The following is a 20,141-nucleotide window of genomic DNA, read 5'->3' on the forward strand; positions in this document are numbered from 1 at the left end:
TAAGAAGACAGGAACCACAGGATAATACATGGAATTTAAATGTCTTATATTAATAACTAAATAAATACAAATACAATATAAAGAAAGCAAGTATTTTGTGGACAGTTGCTTTATTAATATGATCAAAATTTCAACAAAGTGTCTGAGGCCTGGTCCTCTCATCCTTCACTGCTGTCAGCTCTTTTTTCCTGCTGGAGACAGGTGTGCTGCACAGGTTTCGCTTACTACCACTTACATCACTGACCTTATTCTGCTCACACCATTCTGACACTTTTACTTGCATGATCAATAAAACAATATGTATTTTTTTATAAGACATAAAGTGCCGACAAGCAGGTCTGGAGTGGCCATGAGGAGAATTACACTTATTACTTATTTACTGGTGAAATCAACCCAACACCAACACATTTACTTTTAGGATGCAGAGAGCAAGTCTGTCGTCAATGAGCAGGTGGATTTACTAGCAGTGTTTGTTCGTCAATAATCGCAGCACTTGCAAACCGTTTTTGTGGCAGTTACAGATATTGAATATTACTATGGAATATAGAAACATTAAGCAAAAAGCAAAGTGAGAAGCATAATTTCTTGCCCCAGCCTAATTTGCATACATAATAAATGTGTGCTACGTAATTTCTTGAGTAAACTACACAAGCATTTACCAGCATTCATGCCCTCCTGAGTTGCTGGAATGTTTTACAATCTGAAATTGTTATTGATTTTTATTTATTCTCATTTCTGCATACGTGTTAAGCTATTGTGACACAATCTACATTGTAAAAGCGCACTATAAAAGCATAGATGACTTGACTTCAGTTATCGGTCATGCATCATTCATTTGTATTTATGGCAGCACAGAAATAACTTCAGTGTTAGTAAAAATTGCAAATAGAATCAAATATATCGTATCTACATTTATAGTGACAGCTTTGCAAGTAATTATACTTAATTTTCTATAAAAATATTTATCAGAGAGGACACCGGCTGAAATATTTTCAGAGTTACAATGAGTTTTGCTGTCTTTTTAAACCAGGGGTAAAATAAAGCATAAACCAGAGGATTCACACCTGAACTAGCATACAAAATCCACATTAAAACATTTATAGTTGAGGAAGAGATTCCAGTTAGAGAACAGATACAGTAAGGGATATAGCAAAGCAGATAAACTGACACAATGATTCCTAAAGTCAGAGCAGCTTTACTCTCAGATTTCCTCCTCACTGATCCCTCCATTACACGTTTACCACCCTTCATCAGAGAGTTTATAACCTTCACTTGCTGATGAACTACATAGAAAATCCTCAGATATAAAGTGATGATCAGAGTACAAGGAAAAATAAAAGACACAAACAGATCAATGACTATCCAACTGAAACTGATCATGAATGGACACTGTCCATAACAGACATCTGTTCTGTATGATGTGTCAAAATATCCATTATTAATTATAATGGCAGTGTTATATGCTGATAAACAAACCCAGCTCACACAGATGATCTTTAAAGTGTTAGTAATTGTGATTTTATGTGTGTACAGTAGAGGGTGACACACAGACACATAACGATCAACAGCAATTAAAACTAAATTACTAAGAGATGCTGGGAGAAGTAAATCAACAAATAATAAATAGAGTCCGCAGAAATTGTCTCCAAAATACCAACATGTCTCAATTACTCTGATGGCATCTATAGGCATGATGAGTCCAATAAACAGATCAGTTACAGCCAGAGAGAGAATTATCATGTTAGTTGGAGTGTGAAGCTTCTTGAAGTGAGAGATGGAGATGATCACCAGCAGGTTCAGAAACACAGTCCATGCTGTCAGCAATGACACAAACAAATAAATGATGATATATCCATGTCTGGAGCGTTGTTCCTTGACACATGATGAGTTGATGTCAGGAAAGCAGTATTGAGTCTCCTGATCCTCCGTCTCATAGGCCATGAGTGAGTCTCCTCCTGTTAGGAGTTTGTTCTGCTCTCCTTTCTGTCCTTTCATTTATACAGTGTCTGGATCAGACTGACCAACCCATCTACCGCCCACTCTGATGTAACGCATCAAAAAAAAATCCTTCTCTTTCTTGAACCTTAAATTTGAAATATAGTGCAAGTTAAGGTTTTCTGGCTTAAATCAGCAGCTGTCTTTTTAAATTCAGAGTGGCTCTTAAACTTATTTAATGTCACATACTGTATTTATAAGGTATAATTCACCCAGAAAAGTAATTTCTGTCTTCATGTAAGGATGTAGCCGCGGCCGCGAAATGACACGTGTGCTGATGCACTGTTTACTACTGAGAGGACACGTGTGTCTGCCATTGATGTCTACTTCAGTGAACAGAATCTGCATAGGCTGTGAATAACAGCTAATAAAGTTGTAAATAACGTTCAGTTTGTTATACAGCGATCGTTTACGAGTCACGCAGGAAGTTTGATTTGCGTGTGCGTGTGTGTGTTTTATCCCCAAAGTGACTGCAACAATGAGCGCAGTCGGCAGTGAAAGTGAAATCAGCGCGCACATCACTTAAATGATCATATCGTATTTTAGAGTTATGATTATGACAAACGCTTGATCTGTTTTTTCTTTCATAGTGAACACAGAGAAATAAATGTTTACTTGATTAGTATAACTACTCTAGCCTATATAATGTTGAAGATAATGCAAGTCAGAATCTGATAATGACAGATGTTTCATTTTACCAGTGATAAAAACGGTCTAATAATATTGTCAATGACAAATGACAAGTATACGTCTCAAACATAATAATTCAACATCAGAATTAGGAATAGTTGTATTTTGATGTCGTCATTTTACTGTGAATTAACAAACAGGACATATTGAAAGTCTGTTCAAGTCCACCATTCCAAGTTTATACAAAATTTAGCATATTAACCAACAGCAGATCTAAACATAGGCCTAATATTATTATTGTTGTTTACCATATGCTTTAGAATAAAAATAATAGCCTAATCATATTAACATTTATTTTACATCTACAAAATCCTGAGAAAATCGTGATCTTCATTTTAGCCAGAATCTTGCAGCTCTACTGTCATTTTTTTTTTATACTGAGGAATATTTTTTTATACTAGACCCAATCTTTTATTTATATATATATATATATATTCTAGACCATGTGCCCAAAACCCACATCTGAGACATTCAAACTGACCGATCAGAAGGTTAGAGTTTTCTCAGATGTGATGACAGTTACCACTTTTTGCACAAAGTCTTTTTCATTGGCCAAGTCAAAACTCTATCTAAAGCATCCAAATTTAACATGTCCATTTATTTCCCTTAACCTTTTACCAACCTTCAACAGAGTTTATAACCTTTACTTGCCAATGAACTACATAGAAAATCCTCAAATATCAAGTTATTATTGACACAGTGAAAAATACAAATCAGCGAGTATCCAACTAAAGTTCCTCATGACTAAACACTCTCCATAACACACATCAGTTCAGTTTGAAGGGTCAAAATATCCATTGTTTATTACAGCAAACCCAGCTCAGACTAATACTCATTAAGGTTTCAGTGATGGTATTTTCTGTGGGTGCAGTAAAGGGTAACACTTGTTTTTTTTTCAGTATTAATATTAATTTAGAAAATAAATATAATTTGTTGTAATACTGGGCTTGTAAAATGGCGGTGTTGGTACAGTAGGCCTCTCTCCTGGTAGTCACATTGGTTGGTCTGTCTTTGTTTCCTTTACTGATCAATGAAAACATCAGTGATGTAATAACTCTGAGGACCAATTATAATTGTTTTGATTTATTCTCTGTGTGTGTTATTGATATTGTTAGAGGTGATACTCCACTGTTTATTAAAGGTGTGAAATACCATGAACACACACACACAGCACTGAAGTGATGCAATGCTGCCTCAGATACAGTGAGTTAAGCTTTCTTGTTTGACCTGTGGATCAAAAAAGTGAACATAGTGGCTAAATAAAAATGGAATGAATAGCCTGAATTGTAGAGCTGCACAATTCTGGCTAAAATGAGAATCACAATTTTTTTTGGCTTAATCAAGATCACGATTTCCTCATGATTCTGTAGATGTAAAATAAAGGTTAATATGAGTAGACTATTATTACTGTTAATTCTCAAACATATGGTTTAACAACAATAATAATATTAGGCTTATGTTCAGGCTGCTGTTGGTTAATGCTAAGTTTTGAATGGTGGACTTGAACAGACTGTAAATATGTCCTGGTCATTGATGCACAGTTAAGTGATGACATCAGAATACGACTATTCATGATTCTGAAGTTGAATTATTATATGTTTGAGACATGCTTACAATCTGTCATTGACAACATTAATAGACAATTTTTTCACTGGTAAAATGAGACATCTGTCATTATCAGATTCGCTCTTGCATTATATTCATCATTATATAGGCTAGAGTAATTATACTGACACTGTTAAACATTTATTCTCATGCACAACACTGTGTTCGCTATGAAAGAAAAAAAACATATCAAATGCTTGTCGTAATCATAACTTTAAAATGTGAAATGATCATTTAAACGATGCAACGTGCAACAAACCGGACGTTATTAACAATGTTCTCACACCCTATGCAGATTCCGTTCACTAAAGTAGACATCAATGGCGGACACGCGTGTGTAAAACAAAGAAAAAAAATTGTAAATCCAAGGAATCAATTTTGAATATTTGTTTCAGTGTACTTTGACAGAAATCCCGTTTTTGGGTGAATTATACCTTATAAATACAGCATACGACTCTTCCAACACGATTTGGAGGTGTCCATGTTGTTGAGCAACGTTTATAAAACAATGTGAAGACTTGTGCGACCTCATTTATGCTTCTCCCAAACTTGAAAATATAATTAGCTGAATCGTAGAGATGCTGAATAAAGATCGTGTGAGGGGTTGAATCGAAATCGTGATCTTTCATCCATTAATCGTGCAGCCCTACTGTAATGCATTCATTCACTAATGTTATTGCAAATGTTTTGCATGGACAGTGTAATAATTTGGAACAATGCTATCACTGCTTTTTCAATTCTTAAAAATTATCTTAAATTGTGTAATGTTATACATGGTTTATAGCATGTTTTATAGCATTACAGACAATAGATATCTTCCAATATGAGAGACCATTTTACCAGTTTAATTACAATTGATGTTCTGTAAAAATATTGATCAGGGAGGATGCCAGAGTTAAGATGTTTGTTTTGACCAAGGGTGAAATAAAGCCTAAACCAGAGAATTCAGGCCTGAGCTAGCAAACAAAACCCATGTCAAAACACTTATAGTTGTGAACTCAAGGTTTGACTTACATGACTCTAATGTTAACCCTGGTTTAGTTTTAGCCCATGTCTATGAAATCAGGAATGCATTGCTTTATACTCTTGATTTAGCTTTGCTTGTAAATTTGATCTGTGTTTTTGCGCTTGCCTGTTTATAATTTGCTATAATAAAATAATAATAAATGGTCAAATATATGAATGTTTTTATGTATTTATACAATTACAGCATTTTATCCGAGAATTTCTTGTTGTGGTTGTTGTAAAGTACCAATATGTAGTGTATATTAGAAAGTTTGGTTAGAAAATATCATTGGTGAATACCGTTTTATAATTCTCTAAACATGTGGAATAATAATAAAATTTGGGGACGTTTTTGATCTTTCTATGCTGATGCTGTTTCAAGTTTAATATACAGAACAGAAAATCTCACATTTGAGTTTTACCATTTTCGAAATTTTATTCATTCATTTTCCTTCAGCTTCCCTTTATTCATCAGGGGTCACCACAGTGGAATGAACCGCCAACTTATCCAGCATATGTTTTACACAGCGGATGCCCTTCCAGCTGCAACCCAGCACTGGGAAACATCCATACACGCTTACATTCACACTCATACACTACTGCCAATTTAGTTTATTGAATTCAGCTGTACCGCATGTCATTGAACTGTGGGGGAAACTGGAGCACCTGGAGGAAACCCACGCCAACATGGGGAGAACTTGCAAACTCTACACTCCACACAGAGTTTCAGTCCTCTGTGGCAACCCCTGATGAATAAAGGGACTAAGCCAAAGGAAAACGAATGAATGCTCAAGTTGTAATAAATTTGTATTTAAAAATACTTCTTGAATTGCATTAATGTTGTTAAAGTGGTAAAAAAATAAGGAACATTTTTATGACTGTCAAAAACAAAAATGACACAGTATGTTAAATAATTTAACACTGTCTGTATGTGTTAAAAAGAACAACACACTGGGTGAGTTTGCCCTTAACTAGACAAAGGTGTGTTAAGAAAAACAGTTATGTGTTTTAACTCACTAGTTTTACATAACTTTTATTTTGGTTTCACACATTGCTTAATTTTGTGCATCATAAGTTACTTAAACATCAAGCTCATATATTGAAAGAAGCTCTGTAATACTGTATAACATTAGTAGTGAGAATTACAACTAGAAATGAAAACAATAAATATAGTGACAGCTTTGTAAATAATTAGATTTCATGTTTATTGTAAGATATTGATCAGAGAGGATGCCGGCTGAAGAATTTTCAGAGTTAAGATGAGTTTAGCTGTCTTTTTAAACCAGGGGTAAAACAAAGCATAAACCAGAGGATTCAGTCCTGAGTTAGTATACACAGCCCATATTATAACATTCATAGCTGTGGAAGAGATTACAGTTAGAGAGCAGATATAGAAAGGAATCCAGCAAAGCAGATAAACAGACACAATGATTCCTAAAGTCAGAGCAGCTTTACTCTCAGATTTCCTCTTCACTGAACCCTCCGTTACACGTTTACCACCCTTCATCAGAGAGTTTATAACCTTCACTTGCTGATGAACTACATAGAAAATCCTCAGATATAAAGTGATGATCAGAGGGCAAGGAAAAATAAAAGACACAAACAGATCAGTGACTGACCAACTAAAACTCATCATGGCTAAACACTGTCCATAACACTCATCAGATCTGTGTGAAGTGTCAAAATATCCATTATTAATTACAAGGGCAGTGATATAAGCTGATAAACAAGCCCAGCTCAGACAGATACTCACTAATGTTTTAGTGATGGTTATTTTCTGTGGGTACAGTAAAGGGTGACACACAGCCACATAACGATCAACAGCAATTAAAACTAAATTACCAAGAGATGTTGAGAAAAGTAATGAAATTAATAAAAAATAGAGTCCACAGAAAGTGTCTCCAAAATACCAGCACGTCTCAATCTGTCTGATGGCCTCCATAGGCATGGCAAGTCCAATAAACAGATCAGTTACAGCCAGAGAGAGAATAATCATGTTGGTTGGAGTGTGAAGCTTCTTGAAGTGAGAGATGGAGATGATCACCAGCAGGTTCAGAAACACAGTCCATACTGACAGCAGTGACACAAACACATAGATGATGATATATCCATGACTAGAGCGTTTTCCTTTAACACATGATGAGTTGATGTCAGGAAAGCAATATTGAGTCTCCTGATCCTCTGTCTCATAGGCCATGAGTGAGTCTCCTCCTGTTAGGAGTTTGTTCTGCTCTCCTTTCTGTCCTTTCATTTATACAGTGTCTGGATCAGACCGACCAACCCATTTAACACCCACTCTGATGTAATGCATCAAAAAAAATGTAAATCTTTTTCTTGAACATTAGCTTCATCTATGTATTCTGTTCAGGTTAAGTTTTTTTTTTCAGCTTAAAAATGAGTTTGTTTGCTGTAATCAGCTAAAAAAGCATTTTAAAAAGTTATGAACTGATTTCCATTGTAATGAGTGAAATAAGTAATTGATCCCCTATCAATCAGCAGGATTTCTAGCTACCAGATGTCTTTTATGCAGAGAAAAAGCTGAGATTAGAAGCAGTGTTCATTCATTTTCATTTCAGCTTAGTCCCTTTATTTATCAGGGGTTGCCACAGCGGAATGAACTTTACGCAGCGGAAGTCCTTCCAGCCGCAACCGAACACTAGGAAACAACCATACACACTCATCACACACATATGCTATGGTTAATTTAGCTTACCCAATTCACCTGTACCACATGTCTTTGGACTTGTGGGGGAAACCAGAGCACCCGGACGGAACCCGCACCAACACGGGGAGAACATGCAAACTTGACATAGAAATGCCAACTGACCCAGCCGAGGCTCGAACCAGTGACCTTCTTGCTGTGAGGCGACAGTGCTACCCACTGCGCCGCCCGTAGAAGCAGTGTCTAAAAACTAAATCAATTTCAAACTCTTCAGCATGGCAAAGAGCACAAAGGTCCAAAGATGTCAGAGAGAAGATTGCAGATCTGCACAAGGCTGGAATGGGCTACAATCTTGTCAATGATGTCAAGGCAGCTAAGAACTTAGTCACCAAGTTAACATTACATTACACCATCATGAACAGGTCACTCTGCTCGAGAACATGAACAGGCTTATAGTATCTGAAGCATGCCACTGAACATCTGAATGCCTCTTTGGCATCATCCCAGCTTTAGAGGAAAGGGAATGCCGTCTGTGACCCCAGGAACACCATCCCAGCTGTCAAACATGGTGGAAGCATTCAGCTTTGGGGTTGTTTATCTGCTAAGGGAACAGGACAACTGCACTGCATTAAATGGATGATGGACGGGACCATGTACCTTCAGATCTTGGGTGAGAACCATTAAAAACGGGTCGTGGATTGGTATTGCACCACGACAATCAACCAAAACAAATGGCCAAGGCAACATACAGTAGAAGTGACTCAAGAAGAAGCACATTAAGTTTTGGAGCGGCCAAGCCAGTCTCCAGACCTTAATCCCTTAGAAAATTTGGGGAGAAACCCAAAAGTTTGTTACTAACATGAGCCTTAAAACCTTAATGACTTAAATAGGGTCTGCCCAGCCTGATCTCACGAGAAAACGTAAGTATTTTACGTTTTGACAGTTTAGTTTGAGTTTAGTCGTACGAAATTGTACGATTTTAAAAAGGAGGCGTGGCACCTAACCCAACCCCTAAACCCAACCGTCATTGGCGGATGAGCAAATCGTACTAAATTGTACGAATTAGATCGTACGAATTAGCCACTAAATCAAAAAGTTCCGAATTGCCGTGAGATTGTGTTGGTCTGCCAAGAGGAGTGGGACAATATCCCTCTTGAGATGTACAAACCTGGTGGGCAGCTACAAGAAATGCCTGAGCTCTGCGAATTGCAAACTAAAGAAGAACTAACTGTTTTACTAAGATTTTTATTCTGTCACTCAGAGTTCAAATAAACCATTACAGTTTTAGACTGATTACACAGTGACTGCCCTTCCACCCAAAACCCAGTGCAGTGCCAGGAAACATACAAAATCAGCAGGAGATCAAATACCCCCCACTGTATGTTTGCAGGTACATGAATTCCCAAATAACAGATGAACCCTTTTTCTAACCACCTAAATGGGAAATTAGGTTGGTCATTAATATTTGCAAATAATGGCAGTGCTTGAATCATATGAATATGAATCATAGTTACATCACATTTTTCCACAATGGTCTAGAATACTTGATTCTGATTGGTCAGTTGCCACTTTCCAATGTATTATTATGAAACTAATAACACAGACTCATATGGGTACTTAGAATCATATGGTTGTATATCCATATGCTTGTCCCTCATGCCATGTTTTGGATGCTTTGGTCCCATCTTTGGACTGAATAATATGTAGGTTAATATGGAGCCCAACAAATAGATCAGTTACAGCCAGAGAGAGAATAATCATGTTGGTTGGAGTGTGAAGCTTCTTGAAGTAAGAGATGGAGATGATCACCAGCAGATTCAGAAACACAGTCCATGCTGTCAGAAATGACACAAACAAATATATGATGATCGATCCATGACTGGAGCGTCTCCCTTTTACACATGATGAGTTGATGTCAGGAAAGCAGTATTGAGTCTCCTGATCCTCTGTCTCATAGGCCATGAGTGAGTCTCCTCCTGTTAGGAGTTTGTTCTGCTCTCCTTTCTGTCCTTTCATTTATACAGTGTCTGGATCAGACTGACCAACCCATCTACCGCCCACTCTGATGTAATCTATGAAAAAACATCAGGCAATGTAGTTTTCATCTTTGAAACCAAGCAGAGTGAACATGCTGTTATTTATTTTTTTTTGTTCAGAAATCTGTACGGTGGCCAGGAAGTGCAAAACAACATTATAAAGTGTAAAACACTTTTACGAAGCTCGAGACAAATTTACATTTTGAAAAACATTTTCACCATCATAAGACACAATTACATAGGAAAAACTCTTTTACCAAGGACGAATCATTTACATTATTATCATTAGAAAAAAAATTAACAAGACGCAAAACACTTTTACAAGTCCCAAAACAAATTTACAATTACAGATTCCTTATGGAGAGGGAATGTACCACACACTGGAAGTGACGTGATTGTACCACACACTGGAAGTGACGTGATTGTACCACACACTGGAAGTGACGTGATTGTACCACACACTGGAAGTGACGTGATTGTACCACACACTGGAAGTGACGTGATTGTACCACACACTGGAAGTGACGTGATTGTACCACACACTGGAAGTGACGTGATTGTACCACACACTGGAAGTGACGTGATTGTACCACACACTGGAAGTGACGTGATTGTACCACACACTGGAAGTGACGTGATTGTACCACACACTGGAAGTGACGTGATTGTACCACACACTGGGAGTGACGTGATTGTACCACACACTGGAAGTGACGTGATTGTACCACACACTGGAAGTGACGTGATTGTACCACACACTGGAAGTGACGTGATTGTACCACACACTGGGAGTGATGTGATTGTACCACACACTGGAAATGACGTGATTGTACCACACACTGAAAGTGACACGGGGAAAAGTAGTGTTGTTAGTGAGCGTGGTAAATTCGTGCTGTGGAGTACATAGCGTAAATAAAGTTTATGGCAGCAGAACTGCGGTCGAGGGATGTTTTGCCCATTTTTTTGGTAAACGCATGAGCAGGTTAACGCGGTTTTGGTTCACGTGTGGTCGGTGCTTGGAGTTTATAAAGGACGCAGACCGGACAGAAACACCAAACATACAGTACACATCAATGTGTTCAATCTTTTAACGAGGGCCACTTGTACGCTGTAATCGTGGACATGATGTCAAGTCTACAAGGTGTAAATATCTGCTTAGGAACTCTTAACAGTAAACTGAATGAAGCCGATGTTAAGGTTTAACTGGTGTCCGTGTTAACTGGTGACCCTTTCCAGATTTTCACCATTGCAAATTGGCAGATTCGTCATTTTTTCAGAGCAACAAAACATGCCCAAACCAAATAAAGATTCTTGTTACTTGGTGTCAGTGTCATTGTAAATATTATTGATTTTAATATTTGTGTGGCAGAACAGTATATAAACAAAATTAATCTAAAAAATAATTATAATTCATGTCATCAACGGGATTCGAACCCAGGTCAATTTGTTCAGCGCGAGTAACAAGCGACCTATCTGACTGAGCTAACCAGGTTTATATAGTGATGTGGGTTTTGATATCTTTATCAGTCAACATATGCCATGCTCTGATTGTTTCCATGTACTTGCGTTTACATGTTTCTACATACTCTCACGCTGACATTTTCTCAGAATAGCTCTAATATGTTTTATTGCAGTTGGTCAAACCATGATTTTTATAGTTGTAGACTCATGTTAACCTGTGTCTACAAAGTCACACGAGCTGATGTGGTCCAGTGTGTGGAGCATTGCACGTCACTTCCAGTGTGTGGTACATTCCCTTTCCGTAAGGAATCTGTAATTGTAAATTTGTTTTGGGACTTGTAAAAGTGTTTTGCGTCTTGTTAATTTTTTTCTGAAATGTAAATCTGTTTCGTCCTTGGTAAAAGAGTTTTTCCTATGTAATTGTGTCTTATGATAGGTAATAATGTTTTTCAAAATGTAAATTTGTCTTGAGCTTTGTAAAAGTTTTGTAAAGTTGTTTTGCACTTCCCGGCCACCGAAAATCTGTGATGATTTTAGCATGGATGCTGAAATATGTCCAAGCAATCAAGCCATGTTCAATAATAAGACTCTGATTCAAGTGATTTCGTTTGCAGCACGGGATGTGCATCATTCATTGATGTACCTTCGAATCATTCATGTTCTTAAAAGCGCGAAAGAGATCGCATGCTGTTGTGTGTATGCGCTCCGTCTCAGAGACGAGCAGAGCACACACATCTAAAGTCGTCTTAATGTGAGCGCTTAAATGGTCAAATACATGCAAATTTGTGTAAAAACACGGTGTTTAGTGATTATTCTTATTAACCCTCATTTGTATAATAAACAAACGAGTTGAAAATCAAGACGTGAAAGAGAAACTATTAATCTGAACCGCACTGCTCTTAAAGTGACAGTGCACAATATTCCTGCTGCCAATTGTTTTTATCATCAAACAACAAATGGACAAAATCCCTCACTGCTCTTGACTGAAGGACTTTTGTAGCTATAATTAAAGATTTTTTTATTACAGTGAAGATGCTTAAAGCACAGTTTGTTTCATACTTTTATTCTATTGTATTTATTTCCCTTTCCTTATTTACAGTCAGATTTATTAGCCTTCCTAAATTATTAGCGACCCTTTCCCCCCCAATTACTATTTAATGTAAGGGTTTATTTTCAACACATTTCTAAACATAATAGTTTTAATAACTCATTTCTAATAACTGATTTCTTTTCTTTGCTATGATATAAAGTACATTATATTTGACTAGATATTTTTCAAGATACTAGTATTCAGATTAAAGTGCGATTCAAAAGCTTAATTAGGGTAATTAGGCAAGTATTTTCTTCTGCAGACAATCAAATATATATATTGCTTAAAGGGGCTAATAATATTAACTTTAAAACAGAGTTTAAAATATTTAAGCCTGTTTTTATCCTAGCCAAAATAAAACAAAAGACTTTCTCCAGAAGAAAAATTATTATAGGAAATACTGTGAAAAATTCCTCTGTTAAACATCATTTAGGAAATATTTATAAAAAACAAAACAAAAAAAAACACAGGAGGGCAAATAATGACTCCAACTGATAATCGTTTTGAATAATCGTGATTACATTTATGACCAAAATAATCGTGATTATGATTTTTCCCATAATCGAGCAGCCCTAATAAAAACACTTTTTTCCTTATGAATGGCTCCTCAGTTGTTGCACTGATGTGGTCAATTCTGTCTCACAGTCACTGCTGCACATCTGGACTGACTGTATTTGTCAGGAAGAATTACATTACACCCCTACTGTACATGAAGTGAAGTTGAACATCTCCCATGGCCTGCACAGTCACCAGATCTAAATATTATTGTGACACTTTGGGGTGTTTTGAAGGAGCAACTTAGGAAACATCATTAGATTCTGCACTCCTATTTATGGTTTGACGCTCTTTGTAGCTTAAGTCACACTGCAGAAACGTGTCTGAAATCTCCTGATACTGGTAATCACAATGGCCATTAAAGGGCTGTCAGTGAGCATGCCAAGTCAATGATCAAAGACCACAGATTTTAGCCTAGGATTATACAAATCTTTTCTTAAATTAGTCTCAGATGACCAAATTGTGGATAGAATCACACAGTATGAGCAGGGCTTTGGATCAACACTCTCAAGTTTCTTTTAATTTGTTTACATGATTCTGGGAGTCTATTCTATTACATGCCTATTCAGGGAGTTTTACTTGTGACCCAAAGGTCGAGCTTCAAGCCTTGATACCGGCAGTGGTTGTAGATTCAGAGTATGGTACACCATGCTTGGCCTCATATCTTTCTTTTGGTAACAGCATCTCTGAATAAATTGGTCAAGCATTTAGTATAGTAATATGTTGTTATATCTATTGGTTTTGTTTGTGTTATTAAATATTTACGTATGTTGATTGTTCATGTGTACAAACTTTTTCTTTAAAGTGTAAACAAAACAAATATGGACACTCAGTAGATATGGGTTTCCCTTGATTTAGATTCGTATGTACATTTTATCTTTGTTCTGTAAGCTTCTACATGACTGTTTTTACATTATCAACATATTATGAATGCATATAATACACATGACAACCTGAAGAGCTCCTTCCTTATTGTGTTGTGCCTGTAACTGGACTGACACCGTTTACTAGAACTTCTATGTTAAGCTGCTTTGACACAATCTACATTGTAAAAGCGCTGTAGAAATGTGTGAGTGAATTGAACTTAAGCAAGTGTTGTTTTGTAAGGTGCATTACAGAAAGTAATGATCAATGGGAATGGTTAATTATGTTATTCAATTAGTTTTTAATTCACTTCATTATACAATATGATCATTTTAGCATACAAATTATTGTTTTAAACTATTGTTGTGAATATGTGGGGTAATAATAAACAATTTGGTTATAAAATACCATCTGTAAAAAAAAAAAATCATGACTAAGTGACGCTACAGATTGTTGAAACTAGTCCAAACAAAAAAAAAAACCCTTCAGAGTGAATCAAGCTTCTCCATCACAGCACCCCATCTACCACCCTCCACCATCACAGTATATTGATACAGGATAGATCTTTCTGCTTTCAAGTGTAATCAAAGCTCACGGGGTGCCACGTATAACCACTGCAAATGTATGCATTTTAAAATGAAAAGCAGGGTGTGAACAGTCTTAATGTGGAACACGTCTCCCCATGGTCAGTCAGTCAGAGCAGGTGAGAAGCACAGTAATGTTAGTGGTCGATGACTATAAGTCAGTACTCAACAGAGGCTTTTCTTTGTATTTCATCCTATTAATAAATGCATGTGTAGGAGTGCTAAAACAAAACAGCTCAACATGTTTAATGAGGAACTAAAAATGAGACTGACAGGCATCTCCTTAGCCTTAGAAGCTCAGTGATTCTCCTCAGCCATAGTAACATTCATTAATGTTGTGTAAAAATATTGAGCAGAGAGGATGCCGGCTGAAATATTTTCAGAGTTAAGATGAGTTTAGCTGTCTTTTTAAACCAGGGGTAAAATAAAGCATAAACCAGAGGATTCATACCTGAACTAGCATGTACAGCAAATATTAAACCATTTATAGCTGTGGAAGAGATTACAGTTAGAGAGCAGATACAATATGGAATCCAACAAAGCAGATAAATGGACACAATGATTCCTAGAGTCAGAGCAGCTTTACTCTCAGATTTCCTCTTCACCGAACCCTTTGTTACACATTTACCACCCTTCATCAGAGAGTTTATAACCTTCACTTGCTGATGAACTACATAGAAAATCCTCAAATATAAAGTGATGATCAGAGTGCAAGGGAAAATAAAAGACATGAATAGTTCAGTAACTATCCAACTATAACTTATCACGAATAAACACTCTCCATAACACATAACATCTGTTTTGTGTGAAGTGTCAAAATATCCATTATTAATCAGAAGGGCAATGATATAAACTGAGAAGCAAACCCAGCTCAGACAGATACTCATTAGTGTTTTAGTGATGGTTATTTTCTGTGGGTACAGTAAAGGGTGACACACAGCCACATAACGATCAACAGCAATTAGAACTAAATTACTAAGAGATGCTGCAAGAAGCAATGCAACAAATAATAAATAGAGTCCACAGAAAGTGTCTCCAAAATACCAACATTTATCAGTCAGTCTGATGGCCTCTATAGGCATGATGAGTCCAATAAACAGATCAGTTACAGCCAGAGAGAGAATAATCATGTTAGTTGGAGTGTGAAGCTTCTTGAAGTGAGAGATGGAGATGATCACCAGCAGGTTCAGAAACACAGTCCATGCTGACAGCAATGATGCAAACAAATATGTGATGATATATCCATGACTGGAGCGTTTTCCTTTGACACATGATGAGTTGATGTCAGGAAAGCAGTATTGAGTCTCCTGATCCTCTGTCTCATAGGCCATGAGTGAGTCTCCTCCTGTTAGGAGTTTGTTCTGCTCTCCTTTCTGTCCTTTTATTTATACAGTGTCTGGATCAGACCGACCAACCCATCTACCGCCCACTCTGATGTAATCTATTAACAAAAGTATGATTTGTTTTTTATTTCTTAAATATAGGGCTTTAAATACCTTCAGTTCCTTCTGTCCAGGTTAGAATTTTCTCATTCTATTCAAAAGTGAAGGTCAGCTCAAGTGTGCTTTGTTTTGTGTCATTGTCTTGTTATTTTTTATTTTTACATATGTGGTTTAAACTTAGAATGATGCATTGATAAAAATATTACATAAAGGCCAAATTTTGTATACAGTTTGTTAAGATATATATTCTATCTGCAGGCTAAAACACTGAAGCGTTTTAAAGCCATGATTCATCAGTGGATCGCTCGTATGTCAGCTTATAAACAAACTAGCTGATCGACATGACTTTAAAACACTCCAGTGTCCCTGTATCTGTGGTTACACTCAACAGTGGTGAGTTCGATGAACTGATGACATTGATGACCAACCACAGTCATTTCTGTTGAGCATGTGAACACAATGGCAAATCAGCGCTACTTAAGAACATGCTCAACAACGCTGAAATGTGAGCGGGAAACGGACATTTTTAAAACTTCAGTACCGATTGGTACCGAATTGCAGTATCATGACAGCTGTACACAAGATGGCTCCATAGTCACAAAGCAGATACATAGGAATGTGTTTGTAAGTATATGGGTGTGAACATATTCATTTTCAGTCAAGTTCATTAAAGGGTCTTGAAACCCCCAGCATTCAGTTCAACTCCATCTCAGATTTTGAAAAAAAAAAACTGCTCCATGACGAGCGTGGAGCACTGAGAGCTAGGGATGGGTATTGTTAAGGTTTTAACGGTATTACTACTTTTATCAATACCATTTATCGGTTCATTACTTTAATGGTTCTCTTATCGGTACAAACAAAAAAAACAAAAACCAAATTGAACAGAATTAACAACCCTTTATTATTACTTTTTTTTTTTTAAGATTTATTTTTGGCCTTTTTGTCTTTATTTGTTAGAACAGTAATTAGACAGGAAGCGAAGTTGGAGAGAAAGATAGGGTAGGGTAGGGAAATGTCCTCGAGCCGGGATTCGAACTCGTGACGCCCTGACATGCTACATTTTTACGTTTTTAATATAAAATTAAACCAATAATTGTAAAACAAATATGTTTTTCCCTGTAAGAGAATGTACAATGGTTTGAAGGAAAGTGACTCCAGAATTAACCATTCTTCTGGAGAAAAATCAACATGATTGCCTTTTCTGTCAGAAGTCGGGATCTGTCTTGGTTTCTTGTGCTCCCTGCAGTTGAAAAATACCATCTTTGAGTTGCAGAATGCAGTTAAATGAGAGAATGTTTATGATTTGTCATTAAAACATTCACATAAATGAGCTAACTGTGTTTAGGGAGTGAACTGTGTTTTTATACAGATTTGGAGCATCTTGAAATGTAAAAAATACAGTTTTTTTTTTTTTTTTTAAATACCTTCTTAATAAGCGTAGTTTATTATTAGGCTATTTATAGGCTATATTTGTAAATACAGTAATGTAAAATCATTTTTAATGTTTAAGATTTATTTAGGCTACTGCAGAGAAAAATACTGCTTTCAATGTAACCGAATGTGTGTGTGTTTATTTAACTATTAATATTACACTAATTTAGGTGATTGACATAACGAAGGATGATGTAACGTTACTGTTAGTAGCTAGGCAGTCAAAAACGTTTCATTTGTCTTTCTACACTTTTGAAAGATACTTTCACTTAGCCAGATTGCTTGCGTTTTCGCTTATAGAAGAAAACAACAGGTTGCGTTTGTTGGAACGGGCATTGTCGCTGTCCACTCGGGAAATACAACACGTTTGGTTCACTCCGCAAGCTTACGAGCTGTGTGCGCGCATGCGAGTCTGTGTCGCGAGCTATGTGTGTGCACTTAGCACGAGCCTCCATTGAGTGCGTGCGCAGAGCCGAGAACTGTGAAACGTTCATACTTGATGCACTCGCCGGAAACACGAGCATTTCTCATGTGCAGTTGCCTGCTGTGCAGACGAATATCAAATATCGAAAATTAGTAAAGGTTGGCCAATTAAATTACGCTGCTGTAAGTAATGTTTATTCAGCAATAATTCTCCAGTACTGATAGCAGAATCGTTAACGTCAGAGCTTATCGATAATCCGGTCTTTTATAATGTAGCTCCGAAACCGATAAAGTAGGGTACCCATCCCTACTGAGAGCAGAGAGAGGAGTGGGCGTGTCCGGCAGAGAAGGGGAAAAAGAGGGAGATAAACAACTGTCAGTTGGCTCACCAACTCAAGACAAACAAAATGGCACAAATCGTCAGGAGATGCTTGATTTTATAGTTTAAGTTAAAATGTTCCATTTTAAATAAACAGTAAATACTTTAATGCCCTGCTACATATACAATAGGCTATTTAATTTAATTAAATAATCCTAAACACAATTTTATATAAACACTATAAATGAGGAGGACTTCTCCTGAGTCCCTGGGTCTAAATGCAGGCACAATAGATAGCAGTGCAGCAGGTCTCTTTCCTTCTCTGTTAAAACCATTAGCCCTGCCAGTAATCTGGAAGATATTAAACAGGTGCGAACACGGCAGCACAGATAGGTAATGTGTCTGTATGGTAACAAACTCGATTGATAAAAGACAAAGTCTGCCATTCTCCAATTCTCGTACAGCTCTCCCGACAAAAATGCTTGCTGCACACAAACAGCTTGGCTTTATCAGCCCTGACAGCATTGCAGGGAAAACTCTGTTGGTCATAGAAACAAACACATACAACCTTTCACATTCACCTAAATGCTGCGTGCCCTGCGCCGTCTCACAGCTTGGCAGGTCTGTCAATATGAGTCTGTCAAGAAGCACATGCTGTCTTGAATATTTAAGAAGCAAGGTCTTCTCATTGGATAAGAAAACTCAGTCTATGAATAATAATGAGAAACCAACACGTCATCACTGGACAGGCAGACAACATCACTGATTTTGATCCCGTCCCAAAAAAGATTTTAAACCCGAAAGATGAAATTAGCTGACAAAAGCTCAAAATTATCTAGTCTACAAACACACACAAGAAATACACATACGCCAAACATGAAGTTGGCGTGGACCAACGAACATTCTCACGTTCATTCCATCGTTAGTAAATCCAAATGTGAGCGTGAAACCTGGCGTATGCAAAGTTTTTGTGCGTACGCAGCGTTGGTCCCAGGTCAGCTCAAAAGTGTGCTTTGTTTTTTGTGTCATTGTCTTGTTATTTTTTTTTTACTTTTACATATGTGGTTTAAACTTGAAATGATGCATTGATAAAAATATTACATAAAGGCCAAATTTGGTATACAGTTTGTTTAAGTAATTATTCTATCTGCAGGCTAGCAGAAGCTACAGTTTGAACGCAATGCAAGAATGACACACACACACACACACACAAACAAACCCATCATACAAGTAAATATATACTGCTGTATGGAGATTTGTTATAGCAACTGTGCAAAATAAACCTTTTGACCATGTGAACAAAACATCCTCATTTATAGTTATGCACTGACACTGCAGCTGTGGTGATTCGTGCAGTTATAAACTGCCTAGTGATCTACCTTAAAAATATATATTTTTTACTTCTTAAGGTGCAGCTGGATTACAAATAGTTAGAACAGATTGTTTTATCCAAGTTTCTTTGCAAATCTTGTTTTGTGGACAGAAGTTGTGGACAGAGATAAAGTACATCCAAGAGGTTGTTATCACAGAATAAAGCCCTTCAGTCTTAAAAGCCTGAAAATAGACTGGATGTACTTGATCCCGCTTATTACACTACTTTCCACAAGACAAAATTAGACACAAAACATTGTTCTGATCTGTAATCATTTATCAAGAATTTAATTAAATGAAGGGCGTCACAGTAAGAAGATTGCTGGTTTAAGCCTCGGCTGGGTCAGTTGGCGTTTCTGTGTGGAGTTCGCATGCTCTCTCCGTGTTGGCGTGGGTTTCCTCCGGGTGCTCCGCTTTCCCCCACAGTCTAAAGACATGCGCTATAGGTGAATTGGGTAGGCTAAATTGGCCATAGTGTATTTGTGTGAATGTGTATGGGTGTTTCCCAGTGATAGGTTGCAGCTGGAAGGGCATCCACTGTGTAAAACATATGCTGGATAAGTTGGTGGTTCATTCCGCTGTGGCGACCCCTGATCCATAAAGGCACT

At 37.1% G+C, this 20,141-nt stretch overlaps 3 protein-coding genes across 3 annotated transcripts; all 3 read right to left on the reverse strand.

The window, feature by feature from the left end:
- Positions 1-942: 942 nt before the first annotated feature.
- Positions 943-1,995, reverse strand: LOC130236637 (trace amine-associated receptor 13c-like). The gene has a single exon (XM_056467381.1). The coding sequence runs from the start codon at positions 1,993-1,995 to the stop codon at positions 943-945; it is 1,053 nt and encodes a 350-aa protein (XP_056323356.1).
- A 4,504-nt stretch (positions 1,996-6,499) lies between these two features.
- On the reverse strand, positions 6,500-7,546 carry LOC130236448 (trace amine-associated receptor 13c-like). Its single transcript, XM_056467155.1, has one exon. The coding sequence runs from the start codon at positions 7,544-7,546 to the stop codon at positions 6,500-6,502; it is 1,047 nt and encodes a 348-aa protein (XP_056323130.1).
- Positions 7,547-14,876: 7,330 nt separating this feature from the next.
- LOC130236547 (trace amine-associated receptor 13c-like) lies at positions 14,877-15,926 on the reverse strand. Its single transcript, XM_056467271.1, has one exon. It carries the CDS (start codon positions 15,876-15,878, stop codon positions 14,877-14,879), a length of 1,002 nt encoding a protein of 333 aa, XP_056323246.1. The 5' UTR covers positions 15,879-15,926.
- Between the last annotated feature and the right edge of the window lie 4,215 nt (positions 15,927-20,141).

The sequence above is a fragment of the Danio aesculapii genome, chromosome 10 (genome assembly GCF_903798145.1).
Source record: "Danio aesculapii chromosome 10, fDanAes4.1, whole genome shotgun sequence".
Taxonomy (NCBI): domain Eukaryota; kingdom Metazoa; phylum Chordata; class Actinopteri; order Cypriniformes; family Danionidae; genus Danio; species Danio aesculapii.

Excerpts from the sequence above, each read along its gene's own strand:
- LOC130236637 (XM_056467381.1), bottom strand. The coding sequence starts at position 1,995 with ATGAAAGGACAGAAAGGAGAGCAGAACAAACTCCTAACAGGAGGAGAC.
- LOC130236448 (XM_056467155.1), bottom strand. The coding sequence starts at position 7,546 with ATGAAAGGACAGAAAGGAGAGCAGAACAAACTCCTAACAGGAGGAGAC.
- LOC130236547 (XM_056467271.1), bottom strand. The coding sequence starts at position 15,878 with ATGGCCTATGAGACAGAGGATCAGGAGACTCAATACTGCTTTCCTGAC.